The sequence below is a fragment of the Microcaecilia unicolor genome, chromosome 10, assembly GCF_901765095.1.
Source record: "Microcaecilia unicolor chromosome 10, aMicUni1.1, whole genome shotgun sequence".
Classification (NCBI taxonomy): Eukaryota; Metazoa; Chordata; class Amphibia; order Gymnophiona; family Siphonopidae; genus Microcaecilia; species Microcaecilia unicolor.
This window is the reverse complement of record NC_044040.1, coordinates 37,176,258-37,196,900: the sequence shown is the minus strand read 5'-3', so window position 1 is coordinate 37,196,900 and position 20,643 is coordinate 37,176,258. Positions and strand designations below refer to the sequence as shown.

Here is a 20,643-nt window from a genome sequence, read left to right as displayed (position 1 = left end):
GGGTGAGTCAGGGGCACTCCAAAAAGTTACACACAGTAATAGGTCAGTCTGCCCAACTTGGTGTCAGCAGGTGTATAGAATCACATTTAGTGCCAATCTTTACAGGTGCCCATTTCTGAGCACCATTTATAGAATCCAGTGTCCTAAGCGTAAAATTTAGCGTGCAAGTTTCTAGAATTAGGGAGTTTGTGTGCAACAAAAATAATATGAATAACAAAATGCCTTTTTACAGGAGCATAAAACAAACTATGTTTTGCTTGTGCTCAATCCTACTTGATGAATTCACAAAATTAATTTGTGGACATTTTTTGCTGATTTACAGGTCTGGCATTTGCTTTGCTGGTCAATGTTTCTCCTGGGTACGGACTCTATGCAGCATTCTTTCCAGTCATAATCTACTTTTTCTTTGGAACTTCTAAGCACATATCAGTTGGTGAGTTAAATGTCAGTGTTTATGGATCTAATAGTTGCGACCTGTTTCATGTCTGACCAAATGCTTGCAAAACAAGCATCCAAGTGAATCTGAAGTGCATAAAATCCCATAGGATTACAACTATGGCACTTGGGAAAGTGTTGGGGATGTTTTATAGCCAATAAACATTCATGCAGCTTTTGGTGTTCAATAGGTCCCTTTCCTGTTTTGAGCTTGATGGTGGGACAAGCAGTTACTCGATTAGTCCCGGATAATAGCATGGGAATGAATATTACTTCAGCTGATGCCCTAGCCATAGAGGAAGAGAAAATGATGGTAGCGGCATCTGTAACTGTCCTAGCTGGGATTTTTCAGGTTAGTACCTCAATGGCAACATAGACAATTTCTCAGAAATTGAACTTCTCTGGTATACACATGGAAGTCTTTCATTTCTCACTGTCTCATGTAGTAAAAGCAGTTAGCTTAGCAGGGTTTAAAAAAAGGCATGGATAAGTTCTTAAAAGGAAAGTCCATGAGCCATTATTAAAATGGAAAAATCTACTGCTTTTTCCTGGGATAAGCAGCATAAAATCTGTTTTTTAGGGATCTTGCAGGTACTTGTGACCTGGCTTGGCCACTATTAGAAATGGGATAATGGGCTTGATGAACCTTTGGTCTATCTCAGTATGGTGAAGCTTATGTAATTATATAAACATACAGGAAGAAGTGACTGATACTTGCAGAATCAGAACATTTTTTGGGGTAAAGATGGCTGCTAAATGAAGCTTGAGATGATCCCCTCTGTCTGCTCCTCGGATAATTGTTTATAATTCTGTTTATTTTTCAGTTGGCATTGGGGATGCTACAAGTTGGATTCATAGTCATCTATTTATCGGAGTCCTTAATCAGTGGCTTCACAACTGCAGCAGCTATTCATGTTTTGGTGTCACAGCTGAAATTTGTACTTGGCCTTCCAGTTCCTGGACTTAGTGGACCGCTGTCAACTATTTATGTAAGCAACTTACCAGTTTCGTAATGCAAGCCAGCTCAGAGCAACATACTATTCTAACAATTCTGAGATCTTCTTGAACCCAGTACTAAAGTAATAAAGAAGGCCATTTCCAGGGTCCCCATGGAGGTTGCAGCTCTGTGGGTACACAAGTTCATTTTCAAAGGGAAACTCCTCATTGACTTTTCCTTAGAAAATTTGGGGGCCCGTATACTTTTAGGTTTGTAGTTTAATTGCAGTTAACTCTGTGATTGGCAGTGTGGCTGGCAGGGATCCCCAAGCCTCATGAGCCGAAGACTTCCTTCCCACCAAACAAGCTTACTTCTTGGGTGGCCACCAGCAATGTTCCTGAACCGCTGCTACCAGACACAGGCCCTCCACCATGTGTATCCTCAGTTTTTACGTATGTGCGAAATTGAGCATAGGTGGAGGTCAGTGTCTGGCGGCAGCAGTTTGGGGACAGTGTTGGCTGCACAGATATTTCACTTACTTTGGGTGGGTGGGGGGAGAGTGCCAGGAGGGGATGTGGAAGTTACATTTGGATTTTGCTTTGGGTGGGGGGTGGCAGCAGAGGACATGAAATTTTTGGCCCACCCACTTTGATCTTGGGCCCGCCCTAAATCAGCTGTCTGACTATGCTACTGCCAAATTTATGCCCCCCACTCGCAGTTATGTGCTAAGCAACTTTGGTGCATAGTTTATAGAAAAGCGCCTATCACATACACGCTTAAATGCCAATTATTGGTACCTATAATGTACTTAAGTGCTACTATTCTAGAAATGTGAGCATTTGGCATCTGGTAGTAGGTGCCAAGTTATAGAATTAGCAGAGTATCACCTAAATGTAGGTGTACTCCAGGGATATTTATAAGCCTCCACCTGAGCAGGCATTTACATGCTCGAATGACTTATACATTTTGATATGGACTGCTTTGTACTTTCTGGATCAACTAAGAAAACCTTTTCTTGTGGTAGCAAATGAATTGGTGTTTCTTTCTTATTTTGTAGACTCTGGAAAAAATCTTTCTTGACATCTCAAACACGAACATTGCAGACCTTGTAACATCAATCATCATAATGGTCATTGTCTTCGTTGTGAAAGAACTCAATGATTACTACAAATCAAAACTTCCTGTGCCAATACCCATTGAGGTGATCGTGGTAAGAGTTGTTTCCTACCTTTGTCGGTGATGCAAAACGTTTACGGTTTCTATCATTTAAACAAAATTGTTTTCATATTTGTTCTCATAGTATTAACATGATATTATAAGTCTCTGCCTATTAATTTATCATACTTTTACAATTACAGAAATAGTGGTCTTTTGGAGGACAATTTTCATAATAATTTAATCGTGTCAAAAAAGTATTAACGTACCCTCTTTGAAATTCGCCTCCATCTACCTAGCTAGCTGTATGCATTCTATTTTGCTTTCCTCAGCTGCCCACATGTAACATCACATGTGTAATTGCGCAGGCGTTTCTAGCAGAAAGCATGCAATGCTGAAACACCTGCACAATATGAAACCCTGAGGGATCTTTGAGCATTACTGCCAGAATGTACAAAAGTAATATTCTGTATTCTTATACAAACTGTAATACATATCAGAGTCTGTCCAGCCTGCTGTTTATCTTTAACTGCAGCTAGCTACAAAATGCCATATTACCCTTGAGGTTAATCAAGTCTAAACTGTAATTTTATAATAGAAATATTCTAGCTTCTAAATAATAAACATCATATACAAGTAGGATTTCTTTTATAATATTCCTGTTTTCTAATCTAAGTATATTTGTACAGTCAGATACCACTCTTCAAAAACAAATTCAGAGTGATTTACAATAACTACAAAACCCAACTGAAAATATACAATAAATTCCAGATAAATACAATTCATTAAAAGGCTCTTTTAAGGGGTATATATTCAAAGTGATTTAAATGGCCAGAAATGGTTTCTGGCCATTTAAATCATTGCCCGGGACCAATTGGGCATATTCAGTGGCATTTGACTGGACAGTGCCACCGAAAATGCCCAGTTAGCACCTGTGGGCACTTAAGTGATATTCAGCACTTAAGTGGATAGGATAACTGCATAAATAGGACTGCATAAAACCCAGTCCTATCTTTATGCAGTTCACCAATCACCATAGCCACGTGGCGGCCAGGGCACGCAACCACCAGCAGCAGGCAAGTGGAGTCGAAGGTGCTGAATGCTGCCCCTGACCTGGACCCCCACCTCGATCCGCCGACACCAGAACGACGAGACCGAGCCCCCACCTCGACTTGCTGACACCAGAGCGACCAGACCCAGGCTCCCACCGCAATCGAACAGATCAGCGGAGGAGGACCTGCGTCTAAATCCCTGCGAACCACTGAAGATCAGGAGCCACGAGAAACATCACTAAGAACCTTCAATTGAGGAAAGAAACGAAAACATACCTTTTCAAAAAATTCCATAGCTAAATACATAAGTGAACAATGCACCACCTCTACAAATCTATCTGAACAAATCTACCTCATCAAAACTCTTCAGAAAACCACACCTCTCCGGGGTCCCACGTGTTCTGATGCTGTTTCCTGTTTCCATGAGGGCAGGTCTCAGAGATGAAAGGGCTAGACAGCGGTCACCATTGCCAGCAATCGAGGCAAGTTTGAAAGGCATGGGGGTGAGGGGGGAGGAGAGTGGGAGCAGATGTGAGGGAGAGAAACTGGACCTGCAGAGAGTGGGAAGTGTACATAAACGCTTGGCAGTACGCAAGAGTGTAGGAGTGGAGAGAAGGAGAGAGAGAGAGAGAGAGAGAGAGAGAGAGAGAGAAATGCTGGCTGAACCCAGGAGGGACAGAGAGGTCAGGGACAACAAAAATACCAGTTTTTGTAGTGCTGGTTTTTTGGGTTGTGCTGGCAACTGGCCTGGCCATTGAAAAACCAGCCAGGCTGGCTCAAAACTGGCCGCCCTAGTATAGATGGATGGACTGAAGGATGCACCCTTGACCACAGGCGCTCTCATTCTACCAAAGCACACCTAAGAAAATGTTCTATTCCTTCTTCACGGCTGGCAAAAATTCTGGCCCCTGCTAAAGACAGTGCTCGACATGCCAGTATCGCAGTTCATAAAAGGATGGGCCTCACGGGCAGTGCAAGGCCGAACTCCTGACACTTATTACACAATAAACTATACAAAAACAGAAAAAGGTGCCACCAGGAGAAACCATTGTACAAGTTTACAGACACTGAATATATCAGACCATAAGTGAGAGGCAAAGTTCAAGGCAGATAAGTGTTAAACTGCAGTAACAGGCAATAAACTATTACATATTGACTTGTAAATATAGTCTTTCAACTTGAATCTAATCTTAGTTTATCTTTTTTAATTTTACAGACTATCATTGCTACAGGTATTTCTTATGCATGTAATTTTAAACAGAGATATGGAGTCGAAGTTGTTGGAACACTAACAAGGGGGTGAGTGCATGATTTAATTTTGTTTCAAGCTCCACATTTTTTTTTTTATCATGGTCGCTTCCTATTTTTATTGGTTATTCGAAGCTCTTTATGCTAAAGTGCAAAGTGACTTCACAAAAATGTACATCATGTGAAAAACAGTGCCAAATGCCTAGAAACGTGCAAAAATGCAAATGGTCAGGCATTTCGCATTTCTTTTCACGAGAAGTGCACATTTGCAAAGTCACTGTGCAAAAGTACACTTTGCAGTAGTAAACTGTGGCGTAAAGTCCGCTTTGCATGAAAGTTTATGTAAATTTGGCATTAAGGAGCTGCTGCAAAGCAAAATCATGGATAGAAACTCATTAATGCAAAAAAAAAAACTTTTAAAAACAAGCATGTGAACTAGGGCTTTGTGGGTCCATTTTTCAGAAAGATTGACTACAGCTACATTGGCAGCAAGAAATAAGGGCCTCTTTAAGCAATGGTGACGTGCGATAATTAAAAGGACCATTGGCCCGAATGGGAGACCCCTGGACACCTTTCCTTGGGGGAACCTCAATGCCCTGCTGACCCAGTGGGCTTGATGCTTTGCCTCCCCAGCCCTGATGTGAGGCTAAAACATTTAAATCCCCCATCACCCTTCTTTGGCAATCTGACCCCCCCTAGTGGTAGTACTGCAAGACTATCACTAGAGGTCTGCCAGTGTCATTTTGAAGCTGGCAGCCTATGAGTGAGGATGATCACTCCTACCCCCCATTGCCCCTCTCTCCCGAGCCCCTTGGGGTGAGTTGGGCTGTTGAGAGAGGAGTATATTATCTAATGCTAGAGTCATCCTGGTCCCAGCGTTCATCTTATCCTTGTGTTCTGTTCACTCCCCTCCTCCTATATTGTTTGCTTAGTTGTAATTTCTCCCATCGTCCCCGTCCCCCCCAGTTTTCCTTATATAAAAGTTATTGTAACTTAGCTCCCTCTTGTGTCATGGGCAGAAGGGGGTGTTCCTAGCATGTACACGTGTTGTTATAGAATGAGCGGGGATATGCATCTAATGTAGGCGCATGTGTTTGTACCGTGTTTCAGTTGGTGCAAATGGCCATGCCTAATGTTAGGCATGATTCCCAGGTGTAAGCACTATTCTATAAACCATGCCTAACTTTAAGCGCGGTTTATAGAATAGTGCTTTTTGTCAGCACCATATTTAGAATTCACCCCTAAGTGCCAATTTTATAATGGCGATTGTGCGTGCAGTTGGCGTTATAGAATACTAGCCTAAGTCCACAGTTGTACGTCTAACTTTAGGAGCTAGCTAAAGGCTGGTGTAAATGCTCACACCTAAATGTAGGCAGTTAGACTCATAACAGATAGTATCCTAGAACCTGCACGGGTAAGTGCTAAGCACACCCTAACCCACCCATACCCCTCCTGGGTCCATGCCCTTTTGCAGCTGCATGGGATAGATTTTGCACGCTCAATTTATAGAATACTGACTAAGGGCAGTGACGTGCATAACTGCTAATTAGTGCTAACACCAATTAGAACCAATAATAGGTAGTTCATGCTAATTAGCAACTAATTATTAAATTTTTACGCTCTCAACTGGCACTATTCTATAACTTGCATGCTCAGCTTTGCAGACTAAAGAGTAGATTGTATAAATGGTGCTGGAAAAAAACTCAGAACTATTCTATAACTCACACCAGTTTATTGAATACGCATAGTGCCCAGGCCCACAACTAAAATTAGGAGTGACCTTTTATGCGAAGTAAAACCTAGTGTAAATGCCCGCACCTAACTTAGGTACAGCTATAACTTCTAGAAATGCCCCTGACCTGCCCCTCTCATGGCCAGACCCCCTTCTGAGATCTGCACATTAGAACTTACACGTACCACTTTACAGAATACGCTTGAAAAGTTGCTCACAAGTGCCAATTAGTGCCGACAATTGCTTGTTATTGGTCAATTATCATCGGCAATTGGTTTGTTAAACAATTATGTTGCGTGCACAATTTGGCCGCACTTCCAAATTTGTGCACGCAATTTTAGTCATATATAGAATCCAGGTAAACATAAAATTGTGTGCACAAGTTTATTGAATTAGGGGGAATAACATCTCTGCTTTGATTTCATTTTTTACAGATATGAGCCTCCAATAGCACCTAGTGTCAACGTTTTTCAACAATGTGTGGCTGATGGATTTTCAATTGGAATTGTTGGATTTGCAGTAGCCTTTTCAGTAGCAAAGGTGTATTCAATCAAGCATGACTATGTCATAGATGGCAACCAAGTAAGTGACAACTATAATGCAAATAAGCATTCAGGGATGAATTCTATAAATCGCACCTAAAAAATCGTCACTGAAAAAACCCTGCACAGAATAGCACTTGAGTGCGACCATTTGCACCAGTGAAAACATGGTGCAAATACCCCCACTAATATTTATGTGTGGAACCCCCTTATGATATAATTGCACGTGTAATTTGAATTCATGCCCATGCTCCACCCCAAAATGCCTATGACCGTCCCATTTCTGCACCCCCTTTTCTGGGACGACTTTCATAGGATCAGTGGATCAGTGTGTAACTACACTGGATTTTATGGCATGAATTGTTTGGCATGAGCTTTATTTATATTTATTTATTTATTTAACACATTTATACCCCACATTTTCCCATATACTCAGTGGTAGGTGTAAATGGACACACTTAAGTGTGGCAAAGCACATGTGTTACTTATAATAGTCTGTAAGCTACATACAGAAGGCACAGTCATGGGATAGGAGGTAGTGTGGATTAAAAACTGGTTAAAACATACAAAAAAGAGAGTAGGGTTAAATGGTCAGTATTCTCAATGGAGAAGGGACGATAGTGGGATTCCCCAGGAGTCTGTGCTGGGACCACTGCTTTTTAACATATTTATAAATGATCTAGCGATGGGAGTAACTAGTGATGTAATTAAATTTGCTGACAACACAAAGTTATTCAAAGTTGTTAAAACACAAGAGGGCCTTACGAGACTGGGAGACTGGCATCCAAATGGTAGATGACATTTAATGTGAGCAAGTGCAAAGTGATGCATATGGGAAAGAGGAACCCGAACTATAGCTACGTAATGCAAGGTTCCACATTAGGAGTCACCAACCAGGAAAGGGATCTAGGTGTCATCATTGATGATATGTTGAAACCCTCTGCTCAGTATGCAGTGGCTAAGAAAGCAAATAGAATGTTAGGTATTATTAGGAAAGCAATGGAAAACAAAACTGAGGACATTTTAATGCCTTTGCAGTGCTACTTGGTGCGACCGCACCTTGAATATTGTGTGCAATTCTGGACACTGCATCTCAAAAAAGATATAGTAGAAATAGAAAAAGTACAGAGAAGGGCGATGAAAATGATGAAGGGGTTGGGCCAACTCCCCTATGAGGAAAGGCTAAAGCAGCTAGGGCTCTTCAGCTTGGAGAAGAGACGGCTGTGGGGAGATAAGATAGAGGTCTATAGAATAATGAGTGGAATGGAACAGGTAGATGTGAATCGATCGTTTCCATATCATCATGCTGATCAATCCATAGACTGGTGGGTTGTGTCCATCTACCAGCAGGTGGAGATAGAGAGCAATCCTTTTGCCTCCCTATATGTGGTCATGTGCTGCCGGAAACTCCTCAGTATGTTCTCTATCTCAGCAGGTGGTGGTCACACACAGCAGCAGCTCTGGCTAGGCCTCCAAGCCTAATTTTTAGGTTTTGTTGAGTGCCTGGGGTTGAGGGCTCTTCTTGAGCAAGTGCAAACCTGGTGGCGCCAGGTCCCTCCTTTTCTCCCCCCTCCCGCTGGCTCCGTTAAAAAAAAAAAAAAAATTTGGACGTCCTTAAAGGCGTTTATTTCGACGTTTATTTAAACGTTTATTGCAGCTACTCACTGGGACACCAGGTCGTTACAGCTCGGAGCGAGAAGCAGGTAATTTTTACCTTTTTTATAGCGGGCAGGGGGTTCCCCGATTGATCTCCACGTGGCCTATGGCGTCGGAGGGCGAGGGCGCGAAGAATCGCTCCCCGGACCGCGTGTGCGCTCCTAGCGGGGATGCGGGGGTATTAAAGTCTGATTCGCCCTTGTTGGGTATCAGTTCGGAGGCCGGTCAGTGTCCCGGGTCTTCCTCCGGTGCGGCGGTTTTTCCCGCCATAAACGCCCATCCCCCGCTGCTTGCCTCCGCCATCTTGGCCGGCCACTCTGCTCGGACGGCTTCTTCTTGGACCGCCCTTGAGCTGGGAGACGTTCATGCCATGGCCGCCCTTGATTTGGGCGACGGCAAAAAAGCGGCTAAAGTTAAGCGCCGTTCTTCCCGCGCAGCTCCTTCGTGGAGTGTCGCCCCGGATGCCATCTTGGATGCGCAGCATGTTTCTCCCCCGCTCTTACGAGCGCCGGTTGAGGGTGCGTCTAGGGCTGTGGCCCAGGCTGCTGAAGTGCACAGTCTGGGGGGTTTCTCCCCCGAGTTTATTTTGCTGCTGCATCAGGCCTTCCTTATGCAGAACGCTGCCCCTTCTCCCTTGTCCGATAAAGGGGTTGAAGCCCCCGGAAGTAAACGCCCTCGGGTGGATTCCCAGGCCTTAGAGGACGCTGTTTCCTCTGATGTAGATGAGGGCAGCGTATCTGAGTTCTCCCAACGGTCCTTTGGGGATTCCTTGGAGGAGACGGATTCCCGCTCGGATGGAGCGGATGACCCCTCTGCAGCACGGATCTTTCGCTCAGAGGATTTGCCCAACCTGTTAATGCAGGCCATGAGCATTTTAAAGATTTCCTCTCCGGAGGACGTCTCTCCCTCAGCCCCTGTTGGCTCCGCCATTATGCTGGGGACGAAGCGCCCACCTAGAACCTTCCACGTGCATGATGCCATGCACACCTTAATTTTGGCTCAATGGGATGTCCCGGAAGCGAGCCTCAAAGTGGCTAGGGCTATGTCCCGCCTCTATCCTTTGCCTGAAAGTGAACGTGAGGCCTTTCTTTGGCCTACCATGGATTCTTTAATCACTGCGGTGACTAAGAAAACGGCGTTGCCGGTGGAAGGTGGCACGGCCCTAAAGGACGCCCAAGACAGAAGATTGGAGGCGGCCTTAAGGTCGTCCTTCGAGGCGGCTGCCTTAAGTTTGCAGGCCTCAGTTTGTGGCTCCTACGTGGCCAGGGCGTGCCTGACGATTGTGCAGCGGGCTTCCCCCTCGGATCCTTCCATGAGGGCTGATTGGCCGGCCCTGGAATCGGGCTTGGCTTATTTGGCAGACTTGCTGTATGATGTCTTGAGAGCCTCGGCTAAAGGTATGGCTCAGACAGTCTCTGCGCGGCGGTGGCGTTGGCTGAAACATTGGTCTGCGGACCACGCCTCTAACTCCCGCTTGGCTAAGTTGCCTTTTAAAGGCAAGCTGCTCTTTGGGGTCGAGCTGGACAAAATTAAGGGGAAGCCTTGATACAGCTTGGTGAAACAAGAGTCGGCACAACAATCCCCCTACAACGAAAAAGAAGGAGACTGAGCAATACAGTGCACAGAATCTCCTTTTACCTACCGTAAGATAAGTACAGCATTCTAAGTAAGCTTAGTCCTTAGGGTTCCTAATACCCCCTTCTCCCCCTTCCCCCCATGTACCTTCTGTTGGGACACTCACCCAGTTTTAAAGGTGTCAGGAGGCTGCCGAACATCTGTGGGGAAGGGCAGCGGCGGCTCGACTTCAGCCTTTCCCTTCACTGTCCCGCCCTCACGGAAACAGGAAATACCTCATCAGAGGAAGGCGGGACACTGACGGGAGAGACTGGACTCGAGCTGCCGCAGCGACTTAAAATAACAGCTTTAAACGCAGGGTGGCGTGTCCGGAACGGAATGGAAAGTAATATGTCGGGGAGTTGAGGGCGGGCTCAGCCGGGGGGCGGGAGGCAGAAGATACAATTTGGAGCTAGGTCTTACTTTCGGGGGAGGCCTTATATTTAGCAATTCAGCAAAACCTCTACTAGGTCTTATTTTCAGGGGATGTCTTCTTTTCGGGGAAACAGGGTAGCTAGCTAAAATGGCAGAAGAGCCCAAATTGCCAGTGCATTTCCTGGTGGTGGCTCATGATGGTGGGGGGATGGGGAGAGAGATAGATGATAAGGAAGAAACCCTTGCTGCTGGCTTGATCCTCATGAACAATCACTGAGAGACGCCTGTGCTACCTTTTGTATGACCGTCAGCCTCTCCAACTTTCCTTTCTGAATTGTAGTTCCCCCCCCCTCCCCCCCTTCTCAACTGCTTAGTAAACAGGGGCGTGTGTTTGGTATAAGCTCATTATCCTAATTCAATTCTGTATTGATGTTCTGTATTGAAAATGCAAAAAAAAACCCAAAAACAACCCAACATATATTTATAAGATTATCTACCATGGTTAACAATTTAAATAATTTGGTCTAGAAATGTTTCCTATTCTTTTTTTACGGTAGGAATTAATTGCCTTTGGCCTGAGTAACATATTTAGTGGATCATTCAGGGGATTTGCTGCGAGTACCTCACTTTCCAGATCAGCTGTACAGGAGAGCACAGGAGGCAAGTCGCAGGTATGGAAAATTCCCAACCTAAGTAAATGGAGAACTAACCTGCAGCGTCTATCTACTAACTCATTTAGGGTCCCTTTTACTAAAGCTTAGCGTGTGCTGACTGACATTAGTATACACTAACTCCTGGATTCTAAACAGCACGCCTAGAGATCCACACCAAAATCCAAGCATATTCTATAACAAGGCACGCAACTTAATTGGCTTAACAAGCTAATCAACATTGATGACAGCTCTTAACAAGCAATAATGAGCACAAATTGGCAATAATTAGAATTTACGTGCACAACTCGCTAAGCGCATTCTGTAACACAGTGCGCCTAACTTCTAATGCGCACAGGCGAAAAGGGGTGGGTTACAGGCAGGGAAATGTGTATTTTGTGAGCATTCCGAAATTTACATGTGTAGTTATACAATATGGCCCAGTGTGCCTAAATCCATGTGCTAGAATTTATGCCACATTTTCATTGGTGTAAATGGAGGTGCGTAGTTTTAGGCACTGTAATATCAACTTAGCGTATTCTATATACCATGCCTAAATCTAGGCGCCGCTTATAGAATACGCTTAGTGGCATTGATTTCCGCACCGGTTTTTTAGACGCTATATATAGGAACCCCCCCCCCCAAATGTTGTGTGTCCTATTTTATACCTATGGGCCACATGGCACTTAACATATGCTAATGTCTGTTCACCTGCCTGAAACTTTAGTAAACTGCCCCCTTAAAATAAGCTACACTTCTTTTGTGGAATATATTTATATTCAGGGTCCTGTTTACTAAGGCGCGTTAGCATTTTTAACGCGCCTACAATTAGCACATGCGCTAACCATGTAGGCGCCAACAGGCATATTGTAGGCACGTGCACGGTTCACGCGCGTACATGGTCAATGCATGTTAAAAATGCTAACACGTCTATAACACGGCTTAGTAAACAGGGCAAAGCTGCGTAAGTGCCTATAGGTGCCCAACACGCGCCAATTCCGAGTTACTGCCTGGCTAACGCATGGCCCAGGAGGTAATTTCATTTTTGACGCGCGTCCAATACGCGCGTCAAAAAATATTTTTATTTTCTGGCATGGGCGGTAATTGGTATTTGGACACCCGTTGACCATTACCACCCAGTTAACACGTGAGACTTTACCACTAAGTCAATGGCTGGCGGTAAGGTTTCAGACCCAAAATAGACGCGCGACAATTTTCATTTTGCCACACGTCCATTTTCAGCCTCCACCCCAAAAAAAGGGTATTTTTTACAGGTGCGCTGAAAAATGATCCTGCACACGGCCAAAACATACACCTACACTACCGAAGGCCATTTTTCAGCGCACCTTAGTAAAAGGACCCCTCGGTTTGTTAGCATACCTTTTAATATTTTAGCGCATGTAAAATCTATTTAACCTGCATTAACTCACAAATTATCACATGTACAATCAATTTGCACACATTAAAGAGTTCTAAAGAACATTAAAAAGGTTTTTTTTTAAATTAAATTACATGCCTGATAAAAACAAACAAAAAAATGCCAGAAAATTGTGAAAGTCAGAAAAATCCAAAAACGAACTGAAAGTTTTTTGCCTGTGTGCACAACCTTAATGTTAGCTTCAAACCTCAGTCATCTGTGAAGCAGTATCTTGAGCAGTTGTTTTCCAATGGAATATTTTTTTTTATCATAGATTGCTGGTATCTTGTCTGCTATAATTGTCATGATTGTCACTCTGGCCATTGGATTTCTCCTGGAACCATTGCAAAAGGTAACCCACTTGCTTTTCTTTCATTCATTCTTCTTCCTTGAAGAGTTCTACTTTTTAAATTTTGTCGCCTATAATACTGCACCCCTGACCCGCCCATGTCCCTCCCATGGCCACACCTCTTTTTTTACTTGAGCGCTTTAAAATTTACGCTCACATCTTTATAGAAGAGCACCTAGAAAGATGCACATGTAAATTCAAATTGTTTCCAATTGTATCCAATTAAATGGTCTGGCCAAATTGTATGCACGTTCAAATTTGAACACTCAATTTAGAGTGCCATTTATATAATTTTTGCCTATGTTTACTAAATGGCGCTATGGGCGCGTTAGTATTTTTAACACGCGTAAATGGTTTACGCATGTTAAATGCTAATGCGCCCATAGAAATGTATAGGCGCGTTAGCGTTTAATGCGCCTTAAATTTACAGTCGCGTTAAAAACACTTAACGCACTTTAGTAAACATACCCCTTTGGGGTTAGTGTGGACAGCATACAGGCCTAAACTAAACCTAATATTTCCATTTAGCAGCAATATTCAGCTACTAAACAAATAATTTTTTGAGCCCACCTTTACCCCACCCCAGACCTTCTTGTATGGTTAGCATCTCATTATTATATAAATTGAATTAAACAGCTTGTGTTCAAATTTGGAGAAAAAAATGCCAGCTTTGATTGTTAAAGAACTGCTTTATGTGAAAACAGTCATATTTGCAGACGGATGATTCTGGATTCCTCCTCTTCCACTTCTCCCCTGCTTAAAACAGATTGCTGTAAAATGCACAAAGTAATGGAAAGTAATCTATCAAAAGGGAAACCTCAGGGGTGGCAGGGGGAGCAGGCAGAGAAGTACAAGCTGATCACACTGTTCCAGCTAAAGATTTTGTTAGCCTTAATTTGGAAGTGTTTCATATTAGAAAAATCCAAATTCCTCAAGGTGAAAGGTTTTCTTTTTTTCTTTTATATATTTGCTATCATGTTTTGTTTAAGTATGAGATCTTATTTTGATTTCCTAAAATATAATACTTCATTTGGAGGCATTGCATTTTCGAGTATGCAGATTTTTTTCCCTCAGAACACAGATATGGAACCCATAATTTCACAAGATTCATAGGAGGAATGAGATTTGACAGTACTGTAATGTGGTTATACCAGGAGGTCTGAAATGCCCCTTGGAGGAAACACTTTTATTTTTATTTTTTTATTTATAGCACTTGATATACAGTGGTGGAAATAAGTATTTGATCCCTTGCTGATTTTGTAAGTTTGCCCACTGACAAAGACATGAGCAGCCCATAATTGAAGGGTAGGTTATTGGTAACAGTGAGAGATAGCACATCACAAATTAAATCCGGAAAATCACATTGTGGAAAGTATATGAATTTATTTGCATTCTGCAGAGGGAAATAAGTATTTAATCCCTCTGGCAAACAAGACCTAATACTTGGTGGCAAAACCCTTGTTGGCAAGCACAGCGGTCAGACGTCTTCTGTAGTTGATGATGAGGTTTGCACACATGTCAGGAGGAATTTTGGTCCACTCCTCTTTGCAGATCATCTCTAAATCATTAAGAGTTCTGGGCTGTCGCTTGGCAACTCGCAGCTTCAGCTCCCTCCATAAGTTTTCAATGGGATTAAGGTCTGGTGACTGGCTAGGCCACTCCATGACCCTAATGTGCTTCTTCCTGAGCCACTCCTTTGTTGCCTTGGCTGTATGTTTTGGGTCATTGTCGTGCTGGAAGACCCAGCCACGACCCATTTTTAAGGCCCTGGCGGAGGGAAGGAGGTTGTCACTCAGAATTGTACGGTACATGGCCCCATCCATTCTCCCATTGATGCGGTGAAGTAGTCCTGTGCCCTTAGCAGAGAAACACCCCCAAAACATAACATTTCCACCTCCATGCTTGACAGTGGGGACGGTGTTCTTTGGGTCATAGGCAGCATTTCTCTTCCTCCAAACACGGCGAGTTGAGTTCATGCCAAAGAGCTCAATTTTTGTCTCATCTGACCACAGCACCTTCTCCCAATCACTCTCGGCATCATCCAGGTGTTCACTGGCAAACTTCAGACGGGCCGTCACATGTGCCTTCCGGAGCAGGGGGACCTTGCGGGCACTGCAGGATTGCAATCCGTTATGTCGTAATGTGTTACCAATGGTTTTCGTGGTGACAGTGGTCCCAGCTGCCTTGAGATCATTGACAAGTTCCCCCCTTGTAGTTGTAGGCTGATTTCTAACCTTCCTCATGATCAAGGATACCCCACGAGGTGAGATTTTGCGTGGAGCCCCAGATCTTTGTCGATTGACAGTCATTTTGTACTTCTTCCATTTTCTTACTATGGCACCAACAGTTGTCTCCTTCTCGCCCAGCGTCTTACTGATGGTTTTGTAGCCCATTCCAGCCTTGTGCAGGTGTATGATCTTGTCCCTGACATCCTTAGACAGCTCCTTGCTCTTGGCCATTTTGTAGAGGTTAGAGTCTGACTGATTCACTGAGTCTGTGGACAGGTGTCTTTCATACAGGTGACCATTGCCGACAGCTGTCTGTCATGCAGGTAACGAGTTGATTTGGAGCATCTACCTGGTCTGTAGGGGCCAGATCTCTTACTGGTTGGTGGGGGATCAAATACTTATTTCCCTCTGCAGAATGCAAATAAATTCATATACTTTCCACAATGTGATTTTCCGGATTTAATTTGTGATGTGCTATCTCTCACTGTTACCAATAACCTACCCTTCAATTATGGGCTGCTCATGTCTTTGTCAGTGGGCAAACTTACAAAATCAGCAAGGGATCAAATACTTATTTCCACCACTGTACCATAATTGTTCCCTGAGGCAACTATGCAGTTTACAGTTTCTATTACATGTACTTTGCATTGTCCCTAATGGGCTCACAATCTAAGATATATACAGTATTGTACCTGGGGTAAAGGAGGGCTAAGTGACTTGCCCAGGGTCACACAGATCTGCAGAGGGAATTGAACTTGGTTCCCTAGGATCTTAACCTACTGCTGACTGTCAGGCAGCAGTGGGAATTGAACCCAGTTCCCCAGGTCTGCCACCCATACCCTAACTATTAGGCCACTCCTCAACTTACATTATAAATGATACTAGATAAATTAGCTTGCACTCCCTCCATTGTATGCATCCTACCTCATGCGTATTCATTGATTGGCTGAATGTGTCCCAAGTATAGGTGTTGGAACAAGGTTGGTCACCTGGGCTCTGGCCCTACCAAAATATTCCTCTCACCCATAGGCTCCCTGCCTCTGTGGTCTGGCATCTCTTAATCTCTTTTCCCTCCCCCCCCCCCCCCCATGGTCCAGAATCTCTCACTCTCCATCCACTCCCTCCTCCCCAGTCCAGTATCCCTCACTCTCCATCCCCCATGGCCCTCCAAACTTCCTTTTGGCCAGCAGCTGAAGTGCTATAAACATGCTGTTGCCGGCTAGTCTGAGAACTTCACTCTGCTGCATACCACCTCCTCTGATGTAACTTCCTGCTTCCAGCAGGGCGGGATGCAGCAAAGGGAAGATCCTAGGCCAGCCAGAGCTAGTGTGTTTTCAGTGCTTCAGCTTCTGGCATGAGGCAGGTTTGGAAGGCTGAAGGCAGGTGAGAGAAAGGGAAGCTTCTGGGATCTGCGAGGGTAGTAGGAAAAAGGAGAGATGCTGGACCCTTGGGTGGGGTGGATTCAGGAGGGATGGAAGAGAAAGGGACACTTGTTGGATCCATAAGGATGGGGGCAGGAGAGAGGGAAGAGACAGGGAGAGATACCAGCTCCGGGGACAGGAGGGGAAGGAAGAGAAATGGAAAGGGCAATTCTAGGCATGGGGTGGGGAGATAGGAACACAGAAGGGTGATGCTGGACAGAGGGGGAAAGATATGGACACAGATGGGAGATGCTAGCAGATGATGGGGTGGCAGTAGGAATCTGATGCTGGGAGCAGGTGGTGAAGGAGTCTGATGCTAGGTCTGGTAGAAGGGGCTCATAGGTAACACAGGAACTGGGAAGAAGGGTTAGAGATGGGATCTAATGCTAGGCCTAGGAGAACAAGACAAGGACTTGGGGCTGGGACTAGGGGCACAGATGGGGTGGGATTAGGGGTCGAAATTGGCCTCCTAAACAAAAAAGGCATTCCGCTGCCTATGGTCCCAATGACTGGGTTGAGAACCACTGAATTATAGTGATCTCTGGGGATTCACAGACATCTTGGATTCAGTATCTGTATGCAGAGAAAGTGTTAAAGACATGTAAAACAGAAACTGAAATTAAAATGGCTCTTTCTTTCCTAAACAGTCGGTGCTGTCAGCTTTGGTTATTGTCAATCTAAAGGGTATGCTGATGCAGTTTAATGAAATCCCCATTCTATTCCGAAAAGACAAATATGATTGTGTAAGTAGAACCCTCTTGAATTGTATTGTGTTAGAAAGCATTGCTATTGTCCAAGCAACAGCTTATGCTGTGTTTCCTATGTAAAGATATCTGGTTCAGTACAAGTTTAGAGATGCGTGAGGAGTGCCAGCGTCAACAGCTGAAAGCATATTGCTGACTTCCTCACTGCTGAGGCAGTACCTGGGGGAGGGGGTTTGGGTGGTGGATCTTTTTGGCTGGCGGGGCTTGGGCATTCAAGCCAGCCATTCAACAGTGCTGCAGTTTTGGAGGGGGCCTGAGCCCAAAGTGGAGGGGTGTAAAGCCCCCCCCCATCCTTGCCCTAAACAACTTCAGAAGAGACTGAAAGCCCTTCTGGCAAAGGAAAAACACTCCAGAGTTCAGTTTTTCTCTTTTATAATAATGCTTAAATAAATAAATGATTACAATAAAAATTCTTTTATCCCAGTATTACAGAAAATTTAATTCTTATTTATACCAGTCTAAATTTCAGTATAAGGAAAATAAAATCTCTCTCTGGTCTTTCTGTGTATTTCCCTAGAAGCTTACCAAATCTGTCTGCCACAAGATGTTTGTCAGATTACTGAAGCTTAATTTTGTCCAGTCACTTAATGCCTTATATTTTCTCTCTTACTTATCTGGTATTCTTCAACTCTGATCTGTAAGGTCACCTTCACATAATTGTGCTTCTTTGGTATTTTTCCCAATTATCCATCATTTGCCTTTTGTAACCTCAAATCTTCCTGAATATCTTAACACTCATATTTCCTTCACTGAAAGAGTGTCTCTGTATTAGTTCAGAGCCTGTTTGAAACAAACAGAGGCTTTAAAGTTTATGGCCCATTATTTTAGGCCAAGCAAGCCTGTCTGTTAACTAGTCCCTGAGAAGGCCAAGAAGACACAGGCGAGCTATAGATCATATGTTATATACACAAAGCTGGCTGATCTGCAAAATCAAACAGCTCTATACTAAACATGGGGGGGGGGGGGGGGGGGGGCAGACCCCAAGGCACTTCTCCCGGCTAAGCCACTGCTCTAAAAGATATTTTACATGTAGAAAATTGTTTTTAAAATATTTTAAGTGTGGCTTAATATGAGCCTATAAGTAAGTAAGCATATAAGAGCTCCTGGGGACATGATTTGGGTAGGTACACTTGGCCAGACATATTTAGCTGGTCAGTGGGAAAAGGTTTTCTAAGTCTGAGGTTTTTTGTGCTAATTTCCCACAGGAAGATTAAACCTTTTGAAAATTGACCTGTATGCCTTAGCTTGTTTTGCATGATGTCTGCAAAGTCTTCAGCTCCAGTATGTCAAATAAGTTAGTCATCTGAATGTAGTTAAGCATTCTAGGACTGTGTTTGCTCTTCACAGCTGGTATGGATTGTGACCTTCATAGCTGCAGTTTTACTCGGGCTTGACCTTGGTCTGGCAGCTGGAGTAGGATTTGAACTTCTGACAGTGGTGTTCCGCACGCAGTTGTAAGTAAATGCCCACTATGATGGCTTAATTTACTTTGTAGGTTCATTCTCAACTCTCAAGAGCTGCAGTACATGGAAGAAGCAGAGTTTTTGAATGACAGCATAACAAAGGGCCTGAGATATATAGTACGTAATGGACAAAACTCAACTCTTCCATTGTACGTTTCCCTAATGTGGCTATCCTGTTTATTTTTGAACGAGAAGGCCGGCCATCTTCCGACACAAATCGTGAGATGGCCAGCCTTCTCCTAAAGCCGGCCAATTCGGTATAATCGAAAGCCGATTTTGGCCGGCTTCAACTGCTTTCCATCGCAGGGCTGGCCAAAGTTCAAGGGGGCATGTTGGCAGGGTAGCGAAGTCGGGATGGGGGAGTGGTTAAGAGATAGCCAGCTTCGGCCGATAATGGAAAAAAGAAAGCCGGCCCTGATGAGCATTTGGCCGACTTTACTTGGTCCCTTTTTGTTCACAACCAAGCCTTAAAAAGGTGCCCCAACTGACCAGATGACCAAAGGAGGGAATGGGGGATGACCTCCCCTTACTCCCCCAGTGGTCACCAACTCCCTCCCACCCAAAATAAAATATAAAAAACATTTTTTTGCCAGCCTCAAATGTCATACCCAGCTCCATGACAGCAGTATGCAGGTCACTGGAGCAGTTTTAGTGGGTGCAGTGCACTTCAGCCAGGCGGACCCAGGCCCATCCCCCTACCTGTTACATTTGTGGTGGTAAATGGGAGCCCTCCAACACCCCCAAAACCCACTGTACCCACATGTAGGTGCCCCCTTCATCCCTAAGGGCTATGGTAATGGTGTACAGTTGTGGGTAGTGGGTTTTGGGGGGCTCAGCATACAAGGTAAGGGAGCTATGTACCTGGGATCATTTTGTGAAGTCCACTGCAGTGCCCCCTAGGGTGCCCGGTTGGTGTCATGGCATGTCAGGGGGGACCAGTGCACTACGAATGCTGGCTCCTCCCATGACCAAATGCCTTGGATTTGGCCGGGTTTGAGATGACCGCCATTAGTTTCCATTATCGACGAAAACCAATGGCGGCCATTTCTAACGCCGGCAATCTCTAAGAGATTTGGCCGGCCCCGACCATATTATCGAAACAAAAGATGGCCGGCCATCTTGTTTCAATAATACAGTCGGGTACGCCGCTTGACGGGGCAGGCGTTAGAGATGGCCGCCCTTATAGATGGCCGGCCCCGTTCGGTTATAGCCCTCTATGCCACATGAACTTTATCTTACCACTACATCACTTTGTTTTTGTTCTCACCGGAGTCTGCAAACGCCTCTCCGGTACCATGTAAGCCACATTGAGCCTACAAATAGGTGGGAAAATTCTATAACTAAATGCTGCTGCATAAATATATATGCGCCAGCGTTTATCTGTATATAAAATGGGGAGTGGAGTTAGGTGGCTAAATTAATCTCTGTTTAGGTTGCCCCAATGCTGCACAGTGAGAACCAACTCTTTAAGAATATCTGGGTGCCATGATGGAATACTAGCATAATGTCGTATCTGTGTACCTAACATTTACTTGCCTGCAGTTATGCCAGCCATAGACATATCGGGGTGAATTCTATATATGGCGCTGAAAAATCGCTTTTCTA

At 44.3% G+C, this 20,643-nt stretch overlaps 1 protein-coding gene across 1 annotated transcript in view; it reads left to right on the top strand.

Annotated features, from left to right (window-relative positions):
* The window catches only part of LOC115479045 (chloride anion exchanger-like), a 49,854-nt gene that overhangs the window by 14,686 nt on the left and 14,525 nt on the right, over positions 1-20,643 (top strand). The window contains exons 3-12 of the mRNA XM_030216761.1: positions 323-433; positions 627-787; positions 1,260-1,424; positions 2,430-2,582; positions 4,796-4,878; positions 6,994-7,141; positions 11,304-11,417; positions 13,088-13,165; positions 17,459-17,554; positions 18,923-19,029. Of these exons, the coding sequence (XP_030072621.1) occupies positions 323-433; positions 627-787; positions 1,260-1,424; positions 2,430-2,582; positions 4,796-4,878; positions 6,994-7,141; positions 11,304-11,417; positions 13,088-13,165; positions 17,459-17,554; positions 18,923-19,029 (1,216 nt within the window). The remainder of the gene's footprint in view (positions 1-322; positions 434-626; positions 788-1,259; positions 1,425-2,429; positions 2,583-4,795; positions 4,879-6,993; positions 7,142-11,303; positions 11,418-13,087; positions 13,166-17,458; positions 17,555-18,922; positions 19,030-20,643) is intronic.